The sequence below is a fragment of the Anopheles darlingi genome, chromosome 2, assembly GCF_943734745.1.
Source record: "Anopheles darlingi chromosome 2, idAnoDarlMG_H_01, whole genome shotgun sequence".
Taxonomy (NCBI): Eukaryota; Metazoa; Arthropoda; class Insecta; order Diptera; family Culicidae; genus Anopheles; species Anopheles darlingi.
The window spans coordinates 30,389,016-30,410,122 of record NC_064874.1 but is presented as its reverse complement, the minus strand read 5'-3'; the positions used below and the strand labels follow the sequence as shown (position 1 = coordinate 30,410,122).

The window sequence follows — 21,107 nt, the reverse complement described above, 5'->3', positions numbered from 1 at the left end:
TTACAATCCACAGCTCCTCAGTGCGAGTAAACGCAATGTTCCATGATCTGTTCTCCATTCATTAGACACTTAACCCTCTTAACTCGTCACACCTGACCTGCGATCTTTTAAGTCATCCCGCCACTCGTTACACGCTCGCGTCAGGGTGTGTCTACTCACTCACAACCGTATGGTGTCGAACCGTTCCGTTTAGGTCCATTTGAAGATGCCTACCAGACAGACGTAAGCGCCAATTGACGTTAATTAATTGCTCAAACGGGTGAAACGGCCGACGGCTGCTCTGTAGCGGCCGTGCCAGTGACACCGAACAAGCCAACCGATTGAGAATATGTCTGCTCATTAGACGGGTAATTATCCATAATGGCGCTTGATTGATTATTCGACGGCTGAATCAGCATAAGCGTGAGGGCGCGTATCGCGTAAGGCACATTACCAAGTAGAAGGATATCGACTGTAAAATCTAGCGAACACCTCCTATCCAATACCTACACATTCCGCATTAATGGTAATCATGTTAGATGAACCGCACCGCACATCTTCCAAATGCCCTCAGGCAGACAGTTTCGAATATTCAAACATTTACATTTACTGCTGCTGTTTACCACTGGATTCGCATTTCCGTACCCTTAATAACCGGATCGTGGAGTCCCTTATATTTGTCTTCCAAACGTAACACCACTAGGCGTCTCCACCTAGCAACCCACTGGCGTATCTGGTTTGTTTAACTTCCTATGCTCGCCTCTTTTCAATCTCTTGTCTGGCCTAGTGTACGAGACAGTGCGTAAAAAATCATGTCACCTTTTGAATGAGATGGCTGCAAAAGCTCTGCGAGCGCTTCCGGAAAGCAGGGACTATTGACGTGAAATGAAGAATGTAGCACGTGAGGTGGCAACGCGTTTTAACGCTACGGTGCACCCTTTTTGAAGCAAAACCACGAGATTATGGGCGTACCGTATCAAGCCCTTAAAGCCCTGCGCCCAGATTTCCGTGAAAAAGTTACTCATCCGGAAGATGGCTCTGGCTGGTGTCTCCCGACATTCCTCGGCGTTTTGTTTTTCTTTTGTCACTTCGTTTCGTCTGCGTATTCTTGATTGCCATCCAAGTTTCATCTTTCGGAACGCGTAGAACTTCACGCCTCCATGAGCTTTTGGTGTACGCGTGCTGGAAGCCATGTGCTCGGAACCGAATCTTTCTCCCGCTGTGCTTTGAATGAGAGCAGATTACCGTATGTGGTTGCGTTTATTGCTCATCTGTTGATTTCCTTTTTCTTTCATTCTACAAATCTCGCAGGAAATTTCTGTCCTATTAATAGAAGTAAATGGCTTCGCTCGTGCTAGATACTTGGAGCAGGAAAGTATAACATAGCCACTTCATGACGATGGTAGATTTACTGGCTTTATCTCCTTCCTTCACCTATATAGAGGAGGGCGTATAAAGTTACAGAGAAACGAACCATAAAAAGTCGCCGAGCAGTTCACCGTACTCGAGAATGGTTTGAATAGACGCCCCGTAGCAAGGATTGAGCACAGGTGACCAAGACCAAACCAAGAGTGCAACACTCGTTTCTGTTGAGACCGCCATGGCAAACTGCGTTAAGGTTATCGGTCAGGTTTTCTTTCCTCTTCGTTTTTCATTTGTATTTTGTATGGCGTTTTGGTTTCATTTGATTTTATTACAAACGTGGCATCTTTTTTTCACTGATAAATGGTTTGCACCAATTTCGTGATTAACACCTCGGTCGATTGTTAACTCACTTTGATTCGACCACCGGAACATTCGCCTTTGGACGTCTTCGGTATGCCTCTACATGATGGCTAGCTACCTGATGTGGTATCGACCCGACCCGAAGCAGGTTAGAGTTCAACGCTTGGCCGTATGATCGTAACAGTACCGTGTCGGTTTCTTCTGGTGAAAGATAAGCGTCCAGTTTATCGAAAAGCTGGTCGAAAGACATGAAAATGTAAAAGATGTAAGATAGCCTTATCGTGCTGATAGATTCTATCCTAACCATACCTCTTCGGCACCACAGGTGATGAAACGTAAAACGGCTACATACTCCGACCAAACCATATTCCTCCAGCGCACCTCGTACTTCTGTGCTAACGGCGCCATAAGCAAACTACCAAATCCGGCGTGTCCGTAGCTGGAACTCTGAAAGATATCTAGCGCTAGCAGATAAAGAGCATAGAAGCTTTTCTTATTTTCCATCCTTGCTGTTTCGAAATTGAATACAGGCAGGTTTTGGTTGGCTAATCGCGTTTCGGTACACAGTGCCGCAATCCGTCTATCAATCAGCGGGGTGAAATCAGGTTGAAGAAATCTCGAATCTGGACCGAGAAAGGCCGCTATCAGGTACATCAACCGTTCAGTGCAATCTGCCAGATGAATACCGACCGCTTCGACGAGCTCAGTAAATCGAAGCGCCATATCTAGAATGTTTGCTTCGTTGAACAAAGGAATTTCCTTCCTGCCGGTACTGGAACCTTTCTCTAGTTTCTCGACCAACAAATACAGTGGGCTGTATGGCCAGGTACGTGCTAGCAGCGGTTTCTTCCATTCCGCCATAGTAAACGCATTACTGTGATCCCTTGGTGACATCTGCCAAGAAGCGAAACAACCCAAACATAAGCACTATTAATTAGAGGTATGTTTTAAACTAAAATAACTTCATCGACTGAATAGCTGTTAATGTTTTTGGAAAATTAAATACGACAACGCTGCGCCTGTGCGCGAACGGTTTTCTCGACATACAAAAACATTTCCATGACCATCATCTTACCTCACTATTCGCCATATTGCTTTCGGCAAGCAGCGTGTAGCTCAGTTTCCATCGATGTAGATCCGCTTGAGAAACAGACGAACAACTCGCCGGTCCGTAGTCACCGTAGTAACCTTTCACGAAAATAATACCATCAAAAAGCTTTAGCAACTCACGGTAGAACGATTCACTCATCGTGAACGTCAGGGAGAATGCTAGTTGAAGTAACAATCCATCACGGTTACTGGTCGCCCCCTTAACAACTGAATTGGTATCTGCCAGTCCGAGGTCAGTTCGTTTCTCGCGGGCCATTAGCTGTAGCACATCGAGTAGGTATCGCAGCTCGATGGTCTGTCGAAACCAATTGCAAATCGACGCACCATCACCGTCATATCCGTCGTCGGAGGCTGGTGACAATTGTTTCATTTTCTCCGTTTTTGTGCTGCTTGCCAGGCAATCGATGTACTGCGAATGAGACGCGTTTCTCCAGAAGTGATTTCGCAATTCAGTTGCCAACCTGGCTGATAACGCCAAGGCCGATGGTTCGGTATCGAGCTTCAGTAATAGATGCAGCAAACTGTGAAGCAGGAAGATTGGATACGTTCGCGTTACGATGAGCGTGGGAATGCTTTGATGTGGGCGCAGCTGCACAGCACCAAGCGTTGGTAGTGCCGGAATACGGCGCGATTGTCCATCCAGTTCCGTCAGGATCAATGAATCGGATCTAAGTACAAGACAAAAAATGCTTAATTCTAGCTCTCTTACCCGGGCACTGTTGATCAGCATGCGTCTGATTGCGGCGATCCGTACTGCTTACCTTAATGTTGCTATAATTGCCTCAAATTGCTCGCTTCGCATGAATGGTACCAGGTAGCGTTCCAGGAACGTTTCAAACGCTTTTTCATCCAACAAGCGTATCTTTTCCGCGGTCCACAAGCACACACCCAGAAGCAGCTTTTGTGAGAACTGTGCAGTGCAAAAGAATGATCGAGAAAAGCGAGATGCGAACGTTAATCTTGAAATATTCACCTTCAGCATAGTGCATCCGGTAACTGCTGGTTCTGAGGTTAACCAGCTACGTTGGCCTAAGATGGCCGCATACTTATCATCGTTATCGTCATGCTTACTTCGTTAGCTCCAGTTCGCAGCGCAATGGTGAACCATTTTGAGAAACAGGCGAACAGTTTATCACAAAGTTGTCGGTGCCGAGTGCGTACGTTGGCCAACTGAGCTGGGTCAGTGCTGCTGGTTGAATCAAGCTGCAATCCGGGACCAATTAGGGATAACAAGGCGACGCCATGCTGTCGGAAAATGAATGGTCCACTTTCGTCGAAAACGAGATATTGGTAGTGCCACTCGATCAAGTAGCATAGTGCTGGCCACAGCTCACTGTCGGTGCGAAATGGAACGAAAAATAAATGATAAAAATTATGAAAAGCTTTCCATTCCCACCTTTCCGAAATTTCAATCAATTTTCATTTCCTGGCATTTTTTTTCCATTCGCCCCAGGTACAAATACTACTGGAACCGAAATCAGTTGCTGTCCGAAATGGAAAAGGCATGAGAGTGTAACCCAACACGCAGCAGAATTACAAGAGTGGCCACACTGGAGATGGAATATCTTATTTATTTCACTCCTTGCTTTCAATTCTGGAATTACAATATTTGAGAATTGCTTTCAATTCTGGAATACAATGGATTTTATAAAACTAGCTCATTTATGTATAGTAGTTGTTAGAATTATGCAAATGATAAAATGAATAACTCTATGCTGTTAAATATTGTTACTGTTACACCAGTCTCAAATGAATGCAATAGTTCCATTATTACTGAAACTAAAGTATTCGGGTTTTCAATGATGCCACAGTCATTCCTGTAGCTCTGGAACGTAATAACTTGCTGCAGACTATATTAATTGTGTTTTTTCCTAGCTCCCAAAAGATATTCTCACGATGAGTTGCTCTGTTGCAGAAGGTTTTTTTAGAATCGATGGTTTACATCAGTAGTGTTCATTATATTGAAAACTCGATTATTAAGTGCCCTCGCATGCATTGACATAGAAAACATACATGCTGAATGAGTAGAACGAATATAATTATTACCTTCTACAAGTATCGCGCAACATGTATTGAGTCAAATCGTATTCTAATCATTCACCGAGAACCAATGATCACTGCGCAAAAAAGCATCGAAGCGGAAACCCTATCATCATTTGTACATATTTATTGCCGATGATTTGCAAATTAAGCGATCCCTTCTATTAGTGTAGATCTCAAAGCCGTGGAAAAGCCCATTCCATGCACCACACACACGTGGAAACTTCACAAATTGCATTCAAAGTGTCCGAGAAATGGTTCCTTAAAAGATACTTCAAACCATACCCAAGGGATCAGTTCATGCTAAAGCACGGTGAAAACATAGTGGCTGTGAATTGAGATTGCTCCAATGGCAACGAACGTCCATACGCACCGACAACAGTGATAACTTACGATTTCCACTGGGAGCGGTTACAAGAAGGAATTAGGCTCTGTCTATACCAGAACTGACGGACGATGCAGCAACAATTCCAGGCAGTTCTTCTGGCGGCATGTTATTTCCTCGCCTGCTCGAACGTAAGTATGCCACTTCAGAGATTTCCCGGCTCTCCGTAGTTTGGTCGTTCATTTGCATACGTAATGTGTCCCTTATCAGGGTCAGCAAAGTATGTTGTGCTCTGGTGCGTGTGCGCCTGGCTGTGTGCGAAAGTTTGCCAAATGTCTGGCCATGGTCGTCACAGGCCATGGTCGTCTGCAAGATCTAACATTCCTACCAAAGAAGCCTCACAGAGCGGAAAAGTGAATTTGATCGAATTGCTCTAAAGCATAAGCTTGAATGCCGTAGAGCGTGTGTATTAAAATCCAGTTTTAGGCCACGCGATCTACAAACGAAATCCCTGGCCCTGGATACACTTGGGATCCCGGTGGTATGCTTGAAAGTGGCAGCGTTGGGAGAAAACTTTACCAATGCCCCCCATCATGCCCCAACTTGGTTGACTGACTTTTACCCAACACACGAGGCGACCGAGGACAAAGTTTACAATTTATTCCTGTTGTTGGGCGCATGAAAAACCTTTGCTCTTTCCGAGAATCCCGCAACCGTTTCGTCGATGAACAAAATCACGCTCATTGAAATCACATGCTTTCCTCAGAACCAAGAATATGAAAGGGAAAGCGAGTTTTCACAGGTCTCCTTGCAGACAAACAACCTTTTGATTGATCCGCTTCGAAGAAAAGCAGAAAATTCGCTGCCTTCGTGTTAATCACCTAGATTAACTTCGTTATCGTTTCATGAATGAGGGTGTCGTGTTATAAATTGTAAAATACATTTCAAGATGCTGCTTCAAGCTTACCGACCCCAGAGAGAAAATCATCTGTTGCGACAGTGTGAAACGATACAACACGTTATAGAGAATCGAGTACCGTTGAAAAATAAGATACTTTTGCTTGCTTCTTTCTATCGATTGCTACCGCGAATCTTCCTTGAAAAAAAATCTGCAAAACTTTTGCGTTTACTTCTCCACGTACTTGTCGATTATTTACGGAGAACAGCTTTCGATCTGCCATATCGTTCGATGTAAGTGGACGTAAGGCAAACGAACTTCATGGGACAAACTTTAACAGTAAGAGCGCGCTCACAGCGGCAATAAATAGAAATAAAACTTTTGCTTCGAGGCGAACAGCGAAACTAAGGGCCACAAAGCAAATTTTGTCTAATCTGTTTGGCAAGTAAATTTCTCGTATTGTACACGCCAGGATATGCCGGAAAAATTTTGGTGAATTTAGTACTTGATAAATGCGTGGTAATAGGACTGCTTTCAATGCTTTAAAAAGTTTCCATTCTCTTACCATTTATGAGCTGTTCCATGTCCACCGTTTAGTTGTGCAATGAGTTTATTTTTTATTTGAGCACTAAACGAAACGAAACACTAAAAACCAATCTCCAAACTAGGTACTATCGGTAGCCGGTACACGGCGAGAAATTTCAATCAAAATCCTTCATTCATCCTTGAACACGCCATACAAATAATGCAATCCATTTTCTCCTTCAGGCATTTGAAATACCGGATCGTTACAAAAAGCCTGCGAAAATACTGCATGAAACGTGCGTTTCCGAGTCCGGTGCCTCGGAGGAACTACTTCGACAATGTCTGGACGGCACGATCCACGCCGATAAGGCCGTCCAGTGCTACATTCACTGTCTGTTTGATAAAATTGGAGTCATCGAGCCGGAAACGGGACGCATTTTCCTTGAATGGCTAACAGACATGTTACCAACCGACATGCTACCGACCGACATGCAGCATGCCATAGCCCATCTAACGCGCGAGTGTGGACACATTGGTAAGAATTAACAGAGCCAAGGGCAATGTATTTGCTATACTGTAATATTTTGCATTTTATTCTAATAATCGCTTTTTCCGGCTTCAGTTACCGAGGACAAATGTAATACCGCATATCAGACGGCCAAATGTTACTTCAGTGCGCATGAAGATGCGATCAAGTTCTGCCATCTTTTGATCTTGGATTAAACAGACCAACAACTACGGAAGTACTATGGTATCCGTCTTAATTAACACGCATCGTGATGGCGAGATTTCGGGTATGGTTTGGCACAGATTCCACATCGGAATATTTCATTTACTTTCACAGCAATGGTGGGTGGTTTCAATCGAATGTCAATAAATGGCGACCAGCGATAAACATGAGCCGCAAGAGCGAATTAAATCTATTAATGGGAACGGTTCCGCATCCTTCCACATTCGTCCTGCATTCGAATGTTGAGATCGTAGAGAGTACTGCCGAAATTATGGCGAATCGGAACTCATTTGAAAGTTCAAAGTGGAACCCAGAAAATCTGATGGTAACGACGAGTGAACGAAACCATGAATGGATCGAACACATTCATTCGTCATGTAGAGCTTATTCATATGAAAAGGAACCGTTCTCAAACAGGTGCGCATTCCAGGCTTATTTAATTTCGAACCTTTATGTTACGTCTATTGGATATGCGCTTATGGAGCATACACAATTAAGGGGACCTATAGGAATTATTTGGAATTTAAATCAATTAGTTTAAAATTTCATCCAAGGTACCTGCTTTTTGGGTTTTAAATAACTTAACTAAAAAATATGACAAAAGCATAGTCAACTATTTCTGAGTTATATGCAAAAGATAGTGACGTACCTGTATAGTTCTTTGCTCGGTTTGTATTGCAACAGCAGGCGGTAAAAGCGGAAGGACTCAATTTGTACCTGGATCATTTTTGTCTGAAGGGAAGATCAATTTTCCTTGTCAAATGGAATTCAAAAATCCAAATCTTACGGCACAGAAACACACAACTCACATCAATATCCTTTCTGCAGAAAATATATCGCTTCACTAAACCGACCGCATGGTATCGAGACAGATAACGTTCGTAGAAATCTGCCCTATAGCCGCACAACACACGCAACAGCTTGATCACTATGGCCTGTGGTTGGTGATCTACATCGTTACACTCCAGTGAGGTAAGATAGTTTTTGATCAACCCGCCGATCAGTGCTTCATTGGAAGCAACCCTCATGGCCATTGCTTCGTTTGTACGAGCCACACGAATCAACAGCTTTACACAGTTAATCACAGTGGCTCCTTCCGGTTTCATCGAGAAAAGAATATAGCGTATCCTTTCGAGAATGTTGGTGCGAAGCAAACATTCGACAAGATCTGTTTCGGCCAGATGAAAATCGTTCATCGTTTCACGATTGTGCACATCTTCCGGATCGTCATCGGGCAGATCGGCAGTGTATCGAGCGCGATTGCTTCGCTGCTGTGCATAGTTGCGTCCTTCCGAAATGCTTCCTAAGTTTAAAGCATTAAAATCATCGCCCAGTTCCTTTGATTGCTGCTGACCGTCCTCCCGACCATGCGTAATGTTGAGAGCCATTTCAGGTTGAACCATACCGTACTCGGAGTCGAAAATGGTATCCAGAAGAATCTCGTCGGTTTCATTGTAGAAAAGGCTAGCCAGGGCTCGGGATGCTACCTCAACGACCGAAGGCGTATTTTCATCCAGGGCAAAGCGTAGAAAGAAGAAAACCTTCGAAACCGGCAGCTCCAGCACACCGTCGTAGAATCCTTGATTCAAAATGTTTAACAATCCCGCAATCGCCCCCAGCGCGGAAATTCGTTGCTGTAGTACGTTGGAGCGTGCCAAGCGAAACAGTTCCTGAAGCGTGTAGCCGGGTCGCTGAGCATCTTCACCATGCAGATACAGTTCACGATCATCTTTATCTGACCCCGATGATGATGCGGAAACGTACGGCTGTAAAACACCTTTCCAATCGAATCGAGCTTCGTACGATTCTCCCGGTTTCAACTGCTTTACGCTGCGTTCCACATCTTTTGTCCATTCGAGTTTCTCCGATTCCAGCACGTTAAAGTTGATCCATTGCTCAGAACCTTCTTGTTGTAGCACCTCCATCCCAGCAGGTAGAACCTCCGTATGAGATGTCTCTGGGCCAAGCTCCGGTCTTGGTTCTCTCCTTGCATGGTTCGGTTCGGACGAAGGCTTCTTACGGGCCTTCAAAAATTCTACCAGCTTTGGATCGAGTGTATTAAGCAAAATCTTCTGTTCCTCTTTTATCTCCTCTTCCGTCATCTTTTGCAGTTTCTGCAAATTTTCCTGGTGAATCTCCGTCGCATCCCAACCCTCGAGCAGAGCACTTCCCGAAGGTTCTTCGAAGTGAATAGAACTGTCCGATTTAGAATGTGCTTCATTATCTTTAGCGAGCATTTGAGCAAAGAGACTTTTCTTCGGCTTATCCGACGCCGATGCAGCAGGATATGCGGTAATGTGCATCGTTTTAGGAAAAGAGCTTTCCGGCACGATCGTTTCCTTAAACTGAAACGATTCCACAGAGACCCGTTCAACGACGCTTCCCATTACGAAGGACTTTTCGGGGACTTCTACAGGCGCCTCAGTGGTTGAATCCTCTTCAGCCGCACTTTCGTTTTTCGTCGGTTCATCCTGCGGTGCTTGAGCCTCTTTGGCGGCTTGCCGTTCCGCTCGGCGACGAGCAAATTCGGATTTCCGGGCTGTTCCAGCTCCAGCCGGCGGCGGATGCTCGTTCTCGCCACCCTGCATTCGAACGACCTTGGCAGCCGGTTGAAAGTTTGCATCCCGATTTTGCTCCGCATAAAACTCTTGCTGCATGCGTAGTATTTCATTCTCGCTGTCCTTTTTGGAGGGTCGTTTTATCATTTTATCACGGTAAATTCGACGAAAACGCACAGGAACTCACAACTCGCGCGGGTTTTTTTAAAGGTAAACAAACTTTGACATTTCTCATCGGCACCAAACGGACAACAGAAACGGCATTCCTGAATCAGCTTTTTTGATGAAATATTTTATATAGAATTTACCTGAATTAAGCATATCACTAAATGGTTATTTTCAATACTAAGAAACTATGTCACTTGGACAAGAAAAAGAGAACGTATTATCGATGGTTTTGAGCAAAAAGTGCCGTTGACCAGCTGTCATCGGTCTGTTGTCAGCTGATTGTGACGTCCGTGGAAGAAGAAAAAAAGAAGCAAAACGCAAAACCCTCGAACAAAATCCCGATTCTGTAATCAATTTTTATCAGTGATTCAAACTGCAGCCAAACAATCTTCTGTTGAGACTCGCCTAGAACAAGCATCGCAGCGTGGGGCTCCTTCATCAGGCGTATTCGTTCGACAGAAAGGCGCGCCAGAGACCAGGACGTCCTCCTCCGTTATCAGAGAAACCCCTCCCGCCATCCGAAATTCTGAGCGAAATCCGGTGTACACCTGGAAGAGTACAACGGCAGTGTCCCCAAAAATTGCGGGAGTTACATAACTGCCAAAGATAGAACCGCACGCACGCAACGAGATGGCAAGAACAATCGCAGGCTCGCTTTATCCACGGACTCCAGCTGGTGGGAACGTGAATGTATGCTGACGAGTTGATAGAACCGGAGCTCCGAGACACACCCGCATTGAAGGCTAGAGATTAGGATTCGCCGCTATTTTATCGATTTCGCTTGTACACACCAACCATTTGCCGTGGGAACGCGAGCTACTGTGATGGCAATCATACGCACTACGGAAGAGGTGCATCCCGCGGTACCAAACAGCAGCGGTACGGTCACGGTGCCGATCTTCTGCTGGCGGGAGTTTTTCTGTGGCTGGGGAGCAGCCTTCGTCAATATTACCGTAACCTATCCCATCTACAAGATGATCTTTCGGCAGATGCTACACGGTGTGAAGCTAACGCAGGCCTTTGGCCAGTTGCGCGGTGAAGGCATGACCTTCCTATACCGGGGCCTATTCCCGCCATTGGCACAGAAAACGATCTCACTATCGTTAATGTTCGGTGTGTACGATAGTACAAGGCGGCCGCTCGTCGAATACTGTCACGTAAATCGCTACATAGCCAAAGCGGTAGCAGGTATAGCGGCTGGTACCGTCGAAGCAATGCTGATGCCCTTCGAAAGGATTCAAACACTGCTGGCAGATGCTAACTATCATCAAAAGTATCGCAATACGCATCATGCCTTCAAGTGAGCTCTCTGTCATATTCGATCGGCCGGTACGATGATACTAATTCTTTTTTTCCTCCCGTAGGATCATTATCCTGGAAAATGGTCTTAAAGAACTGTACCGAGGTTTCGTACCCATACTGTGGCGCAACGGACCCTCGAATGCTATGTTCTTCGTGCTTCGCGAAGAAGCAAGTAGTCGGCTACCGAAGCGAGTTAGTAGATCCGCCCGCTAGCTATTCAAACGAGTATACCGCATTGCTGCACGCTTTCATTTGGCTTTTCACTGTATCTTGTCAGGTTTCCATCGTTTCTCAGGGGACTCAGGAGTTCTTGGCTGGTGCATGCATCGGAGCATTTATCAGCACAGTGTTCTACCCTCTGAACGTGCTAAAGGTGACGATGCAGTGCCGAGTCGGCGGACCTTATGTTAACATGTGGACCGCCATGCAGCAGGTATACATTAGCCGCGATCGGAAGCTGCGGAACGTCTACAAAGGCGTTAGCATGAACGCTTCGCGTGCTTTTCTCAGCTGGGGCATCATGAACACAGCGTACGAACAGCTTAAGAAGGTGGTCTACTAAGTCGCAACGGATGTGATCCCAGCACCGCGTTCCGAAGGTTCGTGGTTCGCACTCAACACTAGTCGATAGCATTACAATGCTAATCTCCATGTTGCCACTTCACCCACCTACCGTTCCGTTTTCACATCTCGATCCCAATACCACTGGCATGAGTTCCACAATGAATGTTCCCCATTGTGCATTTAATGCAAATTGCCATTGCCTAGGCTCCTCTCTATCAAACCTGGTCTTTTCAGTCGTTGTCGTGCGTCTCGTACGTTGAAGTATTCTGTTTTTTGTGTGTGTTTTTTTTAAATTCACATGTCATAATGTAAATATTGATAAACACATTGTAAATATCTCGCGAATCGATGCATAAACTGCACCATCCATGTGCAGTGACGTTGTTCAATTTTATTGATGTAGTGTAGTATTGGCTTAGGTAGAAGAAATGCGTTAAGCTAATGTAGCAAATGAGAAAAGATGATGGGAAAGATGGTTAGCTCAGAGCTGCATCGCTGACGAAACCAAATGGAACAGTCAAGTGGGTCTGTGCCGTTCAATAATGCGTGTAAATTGTTGCTAGCTGTTTTGTTTGAATGATGCAAAAAATGTGGCGGAAAGAGGAAAACGTTTATCTAACAAAAGAAACACACTTTGAGTGTCTGAATAAATTGGCAAAATGAAGCACAAAATATAAATGTTGCGTTGTCGCTGTTTGTTCTGCTATAAATGTCCATCTGCGTGTTTTCCGGTTTAGTTCGAACTGGTAAGGTTGTACTTCTCGTTCCAGTTGAATAAAAACGATAATGATACTGTTTCAAAAATATGTTCTTCATGTTTCTCGTGTCCTTTACGTTCTTCAAAGAGCGTCGATGTTAGATCTAAGATTGTCGATCGATTGGTTTGGGTGATTTCATGCGGACAAATCATCGCAATTTCGTCGTATCAATAGCAGTATCTGGTTGCTACCACAAACATTTGCCACATTTTCTCAATTTAATGCGAAAAACTTTTATTGACTATACATTTAACACAATATGAGTGCGTAACTTAAGGTTAGCGAAAGGAAAATTGAGTATATTGCCACCAAGCGCTACCCAGCTGCTGGCTAGGGTAAGCGATAGTCAGGATAGTCGTAGCCTAGTGCTTCGGATTCTGGCCCTTGACCGTCCGCGTCTCAAGGCCCTTGCCTGAGTGATGAAAACAAAAAAGTGTAGCTACTTTTGTGCCATACTACGTACGGTATGTGCACCGTGCCGGTTTGATTCATTTCGAAGGTTAATTGTAACTTAGAAATCGGGGTAAACGGTGAGCTAAACAAAATGTACATCTAAAGATCATCATTCCTTTTGGTTCCAACGCACGGTTTCAGCGGAATGCGCGCATGGTTGCAGTGCTGTAATCATAGGCCAGTCCGACTGCTACCGGTGCTGGGTCGCAAACAATCGATAACGGAATCAAACACAAATTGAATCGATCCGGTAACGACCTCAAGATACGTCCACGCGAACCACAGGCCAAGCAGATACAGACCGATCTGTACGATTTTGTCCATGATGTAAAGTCTGTGCCAGGGAAGATGGAGAGCAGAATTAGTAAACATCGTTATCAAACGTACAGAAGCATGTCCCACCATTGTCGGCTACTGTTACTTACTTGCGCAGCAGTTTCCGTGCCTTCGGTAACGTTTCCGGTGCCTCCTTCACGATATACTGCCGTGCGCCGAGTATGAAATCGTGCAAATAGGTCTTGTAGTTGATTTCGGTCACATCGCAGTAGAATCGCTTCCGGTCATCTTCCGAAAGCCGTTGGTACAACGATTTAAAATTGTTATTTTCGAAGATCCATTTTTTGGTCGTGTAGTACTGGAGTATCGTTAGTCCACCCGATATCCGCTTCTGTACCTTTACGAGGCTACAAGAACAAATGGGAAGGGATGCATAAATTGATCGTCATAGTGAAGCTGAGCTGATGCCACCCGAAATCCTACTTACAAAGGTTTACGGTGGAGTATAATTAGCAGGAAGTCAATCAGATAGGCGGGCAGGTAGTGGAAGAATATTACGCACAGCCAGTGATAGAAGTAGTTGGATTTGATTGAACCATCCGGATACCAGAGTGCGAAGCAGAACGGATTCTCGTTCAGCACCTTGCGCCCCGTCTCCAGCACCTCACCCCAGTTGATCGGATTGTCGGCGGACGAGGTAAGATTGTAGTACATAACGTCGTCCTTCTTCGGGTTACTCATCCGTTCCTTGCCGATAGCGATGATAGCATTCATGGTAATATCCACTGGCATAAAATCGGCCAGATAGTCAGCCTTGCACCACATAGTCCGGATCACACCCCGTCCCGCGCCAATTAAAAGACCGGTTGGTCCGTTCGTGCCTTCACCCCAGCCCGCTAAAGGCTCGCGCATAGCGGCTGTAACTATCGATGGACGGGCAATGGCCAGCGGTAGCTTTCCTCGATACTGATAAACCATATCCTCCGTGAGAGCTTTCGTGTATGCGTACGTGTTCGGTAGATTGTTGAGCAGCCTACAAAAAGAAGCAACGGAAAGTGAGCATCACCGAATGGAAATGGCTGCCCTCCTTTTGTACCTACCGCGGTGTGATTAAGTTCAGAACGTTATCGTCAAGCAGACCCACCATGTGCGAGATTCCTTCCGGGTTCTGTGGTGCCGGATAGTATTTCTCCTCCAGCACGTCCTCATTACATTGACAGTAAGAAGTAGAGACATGAACGAAGGAGATCAGCTTGCGCATCTGTTCCGCCAGCTTCAGCACCCGTATCGTACCGTTCAGATTGATATCGACCGCTTGTCGGATGTGCTGATCGAAGCGTACGTTTGCCGCACAATGGAACACCATCTCCACATTGTCAATCAGCTCGCGGTGGTCCGCCTCACTTAGGCCTAGCCCCTCGCTCAGTATGTCGCCGCGGATCAGGTGGATCCGTGACAGCCGGTCGCCATGCTTCTCGCGGACGTGATCAAACACAATGTTCCGGATGTACTCTTCCTTGCGCTGGCTCGGCTCGATGCCCTTCTTGGCTCGTATCAGCAGGTAGATCCGGCCGATGTCAGCACAGTCACGTAGTAACTTCTCCACCATGATCTTTCCCATGAAACCGGTTGCGCCGGTAATGAAAATCGACCGACCGGCGTACGCTTCGGCTATGCTTGCCACTCCGCCTACCTGCGTCATCATCAACTCCGTTTGCCCTCCTTCGTCCGCCATCCTCCGTCCGTCGTGGTGATATGGTGCGCGTGTTGATCAGATAGGGTGGTCTGCCAATTGAAAACGGCCAATCATTACTAACCAAATCAATATCAGCGGAGTTTAAGTATGTTCGATGATGTTTGCCAGCCATTTGCGAGTGTTTGCAGATTCGAATTGTAAAAACATTGATTTAATCCGCGATTGATGGTCACGAAAATCTATTCAATATCACTCTATTGGCATAAGTTTGTGTGGGTTTCTACTACCTTTTTGGCCCATCATTAGCACAAAACGCGGGCTTGTCTTGAGTCACATCTAAGTTAATAAATGCAGGGTTACGATATCCGAACCCGGATTTGGTTTTAGGAATTTTAAAGAAACGGGTTTTTTCTACCGACCAGAACAAGCGTCGTTGCTTAAAAATGAAACTATAATGAGTTATTGCTATTGTGGCATAGTTAAGAATTCTATATTTAGATTACCACAGATTATGTAAACACATCCTGACCTGATTGATAAGCATTTTCTAATCCGTTTCTTTGCGAATTCCAGTAGACCTTATTTGTAGAGTTAACCTTCTTTTCTTTGTATTTAGATTTTACTGGAATACTAAACGTTTTCTTATGCTAATTTTTCTATGCGATTTTTATTACTTGATTCCTGATGCATGCATTTCATCACCAAAATAATCACGAGTGAGACCTAATGATAAGATAATACTATTCATCAACTGGTCCTGTTCGGAGTAGTGTCTCCTGAGTAGCAAGACCTCGAATTTAAATTATTGCTTGCCCCAATAGCACGCAAAACGTAAATCTTGATTCCTTTCAGCCTGATGGAATTCACACCCAAATGTCCTTAACCAACTTGGCCAAATAACAAATTCGTGATTTAATCAGAATACGTAGCGTTCAGAAGGAACGATAGCAACGGGGGTACCTTCGTATCCGCGCACATGCTAGAGAACCTAAGACAAAACGGTTATGTTAATGTGGCACACGGTTGGCATGGCTATTCCTCCCCTAGTTTACTATCTCCGTCGCCTTCACGGAGATAGTAAAAAGTGCTTTAGGCATCATCATGTCGCGTTGTTCATTCACATACGCATTTTTATGTTTTCTAGTTTCATCAAAAGCAATCTAACGGAAAGTGAAATGAAGTAACCATCACACCATCTCTGAGCTTCGTTTGTCTTTGCTTCTCTTTTCTTATATCAAGAGAGAGCACAGTTTATGGTCTCGCGATTGCATGACTGCCCGTTGGCGCACACTCTCTTATACGGTTTGCAACAGGTGCGTACGACCCTGGGGGGATATCAATTGCGATCGTAAGGCGGGGTAGTTTAAGTGAAGCTAAAAAACAAGTTTTATTATAATCTTTAGTAGCGGAGATTTTTTATGCAGCTGCTGTTTACGGGGCGTTTAGTGGCAGACGGTGGGTTACACAATAACGCAGCTTTTAGTTCGAGTCCGCCCTGACTAGCTCCGCAGAGGAGAGGCAACGGATCGACAGCAGCTTGAGAAGTTCTCCCGAGCGAAGGAGGTCAACGGTGCCACCACCTCCTACGTACAAGTTCGAAAAATGGTCATTTGTTGGTCAAAACAATCATCTCTACAAACGTGCACGATCCGAAGATGCCAGATGACGGTGCCGGCCGTGTCAATGGTCAATGGAGAAGAAATGCTGCGGAAAGAAGTCTCCGTACCTCAGCGCCCGTCTTTAGCAGCGCGACCAACAATTATCGACCGATTATTATGCAGTGTAAATATGCCATCCATAGGGTAATCACATATGGCTAGACAGAGGGTAGTGGTGCTAGCGAGATAGCAGCATTCTGTGACCGTGGTGCATCATCACGCTACGCAATGACACACGAACGGAACACCCGTAGGTGCACATAGTGCAGTTGCGTGCACCACCCATCAACTCATTGCGTTGTTGCTACGAATCTGTTGGGTTTATATGAGTCTCTCGCGTTGAACACGGTGGGAACTCTCGAATGCGTCAAGGGAAACGAGATGACAACGAAAATGATAAACGACAACGATAAGAACCGTGGCCTGCAACATTGCCAAACGCACTCGATCTGGTCACGATCAAGTGCACAAAAGTGCAAGCCCCACCTCCTCGAGCACGCTGGTTATTCCCGTTTCGGCATCTCATGCTTTTCACAGCACCTGCAGTCTTCGGCCAAATAATTGCATAATAGCGCATTGGAAATCGATGCGGTGAGCATCGATGCACGGTACTGACGGTCGACGGCAGAGGAGGAGCTGACGCTCGTAGGTCCATAATCGTCACAATGTTAAGAAGCAGACTGGTTCCAAGATAGGCCAAGGTCGCCTGTTGATCGCAAGCGTGTGCACCGCACGCGACAAGGTTGAACCAGTTTTATGGACTCCCATAGAATATTCATAATATTCGTATGCAGTTTGCTGGGCGCTAGCTTTCACGTGTGCACGAAAATTAATGATCATCATTTGTTGTTGATCTTCTCGGTTACATGGTCTATAATCATAGGAGGAGCCCCCGATTGGTCTATGCCGATGATTTAATGAAGGGTAACCACCAACATAAGGTTATGCCCATCGAATGCATTTAAATAGTGGACGGCGGCGGAACTATGGAGCCGGCAGCTGACCTCGGCGGTCATGTGTCCTTAACAGTGACAGTGGCGGTACTGGTTTTGGAGCATCATCCCACCCATACCCATATCGAACATTCACATTCCCTTGGACACATATGTTCATCGATAGCGATCAGCAGCGTATGTCATGGATTTCTAAAGGTCAATCTGTGCGCTTGGCATAGAAAACGCGATCACGTATGCTAATCGCCTTCCGAACAATGGTCGTTCACCTGCAGCCGGCCAACGGAAGGCACGAAACCGTAAAGGAGCTACTCCGATCGTCGTCGTCGTCGTATCGGCTTGCTGTCCAGCTTATGATGAGCTATAGGGTATGAGAAATAGGGTTTCCATAACTCGCCAGAGGACAGTCACACAGTCATCATCATGCTGGCTACTTCAGGGTCACTGTGGGTGGGTCCAACCATTTGGGCTGGATGTTCTTGAAATGTTTGCTCCGAATGTCGGCTGGCGACGTTAAGGAAGACATGGCGATTAGTATCCGCATTGTTTTGTGGCGTGAACGGTAGCCAGCTGGTATGTGATTAGAATACCTTTATCAAGGAACTTTTGGGACGTCGAACTGAATCCCCGAGTATTGGTTCGAGTCGAGTGATGGGATGGAATGCGCAATCTGATTAGGATTCGAAGCACGCATAGTACTCACTGCTCATTGTCGCCTAGCCAATTCACTGATACGTTGAGATTTGTGCTAAATGTCATGCAGCTACACTGGATAGAACGTTGGAACAAGTGATAAGAACCTCTATCGTTTATGTTAAGATCATCAGCCACCGGCTGTTAATGTATGCTTATCCATCCGACGATGGACGAGAGATGGTCTATTTCGTAATTGGCATAACTTAATGAGGATGCCCAATTCTATATAAGCTTTGTTTCGTAATAACGTCACTGCGGACGTAACGGACGGACGTCTGGGTTCGCCTGGGGACGAATAATTACATCACTCGTGCATAAGTTCGTATGTACGTATGTATGATTGCCACACCTATCCTGCAACTGCGAGCAAAAGGTGAGTACAGTCCGATGATGAGTCTAAAGACCTTGTTTAAGAACCGCCCCTTCTCGGTGTTGTTGGAGCTGGAGGCGATAAATTTGTCATTTGGGATGGACAAACCCACTTCGCCAGCAAAAGAGCCAGCTACTGCCCGAACCGGTGCCCGGTGGTACGTTCGCTTTCGTTTCGCAATACAAATTCGCATAACGTAATGTGGCGAGCGACAATCAGATATCTTATATTCGATTTATACACTGAGTAACGCATGCAGCATGCAAATGCATTGCAGACAGTGATGCGCAGGATCACAATCGGTCTGTCCGGTGCAAGCGAAACGGAATTGGATTTACTTATCCAGTTTGCGCACAACATCCAGCGGGCAGGGAAAGCTTTGTTGTACGTTTGGCTTGTTATTATTTCCTTTCATTTTACAAAACTGTTTGATTCAATTCAATCCTTCAGATATTTTGTTATTTTAATATGCATACAACTTTTCAATTGTTTGTTCTTATATGGTACAATCAACGACTATTGTTGTTTGTAGAAAGTTATCTTTCGAATTCGCAAATTCCCATCAAATATTTGGGTAAAACTGATTCGAGGACATAAATAAACCATAAAACATTTGAACATGTTAAGAAAAAAAAATTCGACGCTAGAATCAATTAACTGGAATAGCTACCAACGCGTTGTTGTTGACCTATACACGCTACTAACTAATTTATTTCGATTGAAAATACAGCATAAAGATCCGCTTAGTGCTTCAACTTGATTTTTCACTTGATTTTTTCCGGATTTTGCTCCTCACTTTATAGTTCTAGGCGAATGCACTATATTGGGATTTTAGTCATAGGAAAATGCATAGTTGTTCGAGTTTGTGCGATTGATCGCTGCTAGTCCTTTTATGTTTGAAATCCGTATTTCGAACTAAACACAGAGCCACACGAATCCACTAACCGTTGTAAGATAGATTGTTCCGGTGCGCTTATCTGCTTATCTGCGTTCTTTCTTTACACCAATGGTGTCCATAGAAGAAGCTTTTCAGCACACTCTGCACTTCGTTTCACTTTTCACTCTATATCAACCACCTGCACCACCCGTTAACAGTAAAATAATGATGAAGCATTTGTTCACAGCAATCGTCGCTTCTTGGACCGTCACGCCACTTTTCTGGGTAACCGGAAACCGATGCAAAATAAAAAATGTTCCTCGCTAACAAAATTTAAACAAACAAACAATTTGCGCACGCGTTTACAGCAAACACCTTGACGAACCTCTGACGAACCGGGAAGATACTACCGTAAGTTGTGTGTATAGCACGCCGAAAGGAACCTGCCTCCGATGACAACCGTTCCGAGAGACCACCGACCAACGACTGAGCGTTGCGCACCAGTCCGTGAATCAGATATAATCTGGCTTGTCGCGACGATACTGCTACCGAACTGCAGCAGCAAAAGGTGGCGAATGTTGGTAAGTTTGGCGAGATATCTCTCAGCCCCTCATTCCTCCCCCTCCCCACCCACTCATCCCTTCTCCTCTTTGCTATAGGAGATTTTTCCGAAGTGCAAACCACCCGCCACCGGTGCAGTACTGCATTTTTCCGGCCACAGGCATTGTGACACCCCCTCCATTCGCTTGTTTATAATCCAAGCGCCTCCACGCCATCATGTGAGAAGTATGTGGCCCATTATTACAAATTGCTCGCTACTCTGGTGATTTGCCGCAGGGTACGACGTGATTATGCGAACATTGGATAGTGCGTAGAGCATCATCGATCGCGAAGCAGAGGGTTTTTGGCGCTAGGGATGTGTCGCATCACTCGAATGCTCCTAGTGTTATACATCCAGCCACCCACTTCCATGGTCATACTACGAAACTCAACATTATGTATCGGAACTTATCCAGGCAAAATTCAGTTCAAGAGGCCCTTAAAAGCACATGTCATCAGCCACGCTTCCAACTGATCAACAACAGTCTCTCTGTCCAAAAACTGTGACCAAAATATCTACGACGATGAGCACAGGTATACCAGCTTGATCTTGACCTCAAAACGCGTGGCTTCGGTAGTGGTTTTTGGTAGTAGTTCTGGGTCATCTTCCTCACACTCGTCGTATCGCTCCGCCACCGGTCGCGGCATTTCATCGTGGCTTGGATCGTTTCGATTTGTGATCGGTTCGGTTATTGTTGAAAAAGAAATGTTAACACTTTGGCGTTCAATTCACACAGACGCTGAGTATGCCACCGCCTCAGCGAGGACGCTAATTCAATTTGCGACAACTTTACCTAGCATCACCCAGTATGTTTCGATTCCGCAATCCGTTATATTTTTCGCGGA

The 21,107-nt window shown here is 45.3% G+C and overlaps 4 protein-coding genes across 8 annotated transcripts; 2 read left to right on the top strand and 2 right to left on the bottom strand.

The window, feature by feature from the left end:
* Positions 1–1,662: 1,662 nt before the first annotated feature.
* Positions 1,663–10,074, bottom strand: LOC125949704 (RNA polymerase II-associated protein 1). Its single transcript, XM_049677008.1, has 7 exons — positions 8,142–10,074; positions 7,982–8,064; positions 3,886–4,147; positions 3,576–3,724; positions 2,780–3,482; positions 2,014–2,598; positions 1,663–1,939 (listed from the first exon to the last, which is right to left on the bottom strand). The coding sequence occupies exons 1-7, from the start codon at positions 10,035–10,037 to the stop codon at positions 1,751–1,753; spliced, it is 3,867 nt and encodes a 1,288-aa protein (XP_049532965.1). The 5' UTR covers positions 10,038–10,074; the 3' UTR covers positions 1,663–1,750.
* LOC125949779 (general odorant-binding protein 69a) lies at positions 5,162–7,895 on the top strand. Its single transcript, XM_049677117.1, has 3 exons — positions 5,162–5,370; positions 6,846–7,137; positions 7,225–7,895. Exons 1-3 carry the CDS (start codon positions 5,311–5,313, stop codon positions 7,323–7,325), a joined length of 453 nt encoding a protein of 150 aa, XP_049533074.1. The 5' UTR covers positions 5,162–5,310; the 3' UTR covers positions 7,326–7,895.
* A 290-nt stretch (positions 10,075–10,364) lies between the features above and the next one.
* LOC125949765 (mitochondrial nicotinamide adenine dinucleotide transporter SLC25A51) lies at positions 10,365–12,690 on the top strand. Its single transcript, XM_049677094.1, has 3 exons — positions 10,365–11,358; positions 11,423–11,552; positions 11,638–12,690. The coding sequence occupies exons 1-3, from the start codon at positions 10,883–10,885 to the stop codon at positions 11,920–11,922; spliced, it is 891 nt and encodes a 296-aa protein (XP_049533051.1). The 5' UTR covers positions 10,365–10,882; the 3' UTR covers positions 11,923–12,690.
* A 236-nt stretch (positions 12,691–12,926) lies between these two features.
* Positions 12,927–20,141, bottom strand: LOC125949739 (putative fatty acyl-CoA reductase CG5065). 5 transcript variants are annotated; one of them, XM_049677062.1, is made up of 6 exons: positions 20,072–20,139; positions 18,422–18,486; positions 14,512–15,196; positions 13,899–14,444; positions 13,561–13,818; positions 12,927–13,469 (listed from the first exon to the last, which is right to left on the bottom strand). In XM_049677062.1, exons 3-6 carry the CDS (start codon positions 15,144–15,146, stop codon positions 13,307–13,309), a joined length of 1,602 nt encoding a protein of 533 aa, XP_049533019.1. In that variant the 5' UTR covers positions 15,147–15,196; positions 18,422–18,486; positions 20,072–20,139; the 3' UTR covers positions 12,927–13,306. The 5 variants fall into 5 exon arrangements, with proteins under 5 accessions (XP_049533019.1, XP_049533018.1, XP_049533015.1 ...); XM_049677061.1 differs by having other exon boundaries at positions 20,047–20,119; XM_049677058.1 differs by lacking the exon at positions 18,422–18,486 and having other exon boundaries at positions 20,047–20,141.
* Between the last annotated feature and the right edge of the window lie 966 nt (positions 20,142–21,107).

Bases quoted from the DNA above. Each gene is read 5' to 3' on its own strand.
- LOC125949779 (XM_049677117.1), top strand. From the start codon at position 5,311: ATGCAGCAACAATTCCAGGCAGTTCTTCTGGCGGCATGTTATTTCCTC. The intron at 5,371-6,845 runs GTAAGTATGCCA...TTTCTCCTTCAG, and splicing joins ATTTCCTCGCCTGCTCGAAC to GCATTTGAAATACCGGATCG. The intron at 7,138-7,224 runs GTAAGAATTAAC...TTCCGGCTTCAG, and splicing joins GCGCGAGTGTGGACACATTG to TTACCGAGGACAAATGTAAT.
- LOC125949704 (XM_049677008.1), bottom strand. From the start codon at position 10,037: ATGATAAAACGACCCTCCAAAAAGGACAGCGAGAATGAAATACTACGC. The intron at 8,065-8,141 runs GTGAGTTGTGTG...TCTTCCCTTCAG, and splicing joins TCTGCAGAAAGGATATTGAT to ACAAAAATGATCCAGGTACA. The intron at 2,599-2,779 runs GTAAGATGATGG...GCTTCTTGGCAG, and splicing joins GCAATATGGCGAATAGTGAG to ATGTCACCAAGGGATCACAG.
- LOC125949765 (XM_049677094.1), top strand. From the start codon at position 10,883: ATGGCAATCATACGCACTACGGAAGAGGTGCATCCCGCGGTACCAAAC. The intron at 11,359-11,422 runs GTGAGCTCTCTG...TTCCTCCCGTAG, and splicing joins AATACGCATCATGCCTTCAA to GATCATTATCCTGGAAAATG. The intron at 11,553-11,637 runs GTTAGTAGATCC...GTATCTTGTCAG, and splicing joins GTAGTCGGCTACCGAAGCGA to GTTTCCATCGTTTCTCAGGG.
- LOC125949739 (XM_049677058.1), bottom strand. From the start codon at position 15,146: ATGGCGGACGAAGGAGGGCAAACGGAGTTGATGATGACGCAGGTAGGC. The intron at 13,819-13,898 runs GTAAGTAGGATT...TTGTTCTTGTAG, and splicing joins ATACTCCACCGTAAACCTTT to CCTCGTAAAGGTACAGAAGC. The intron at 13,470-13,560 runs GTAAGTAACAGT...TCCCTGGCACAG, and splicing joins GCACGGAAACTGCTGCGCAA to ACTTTACATCATGGACAAAA.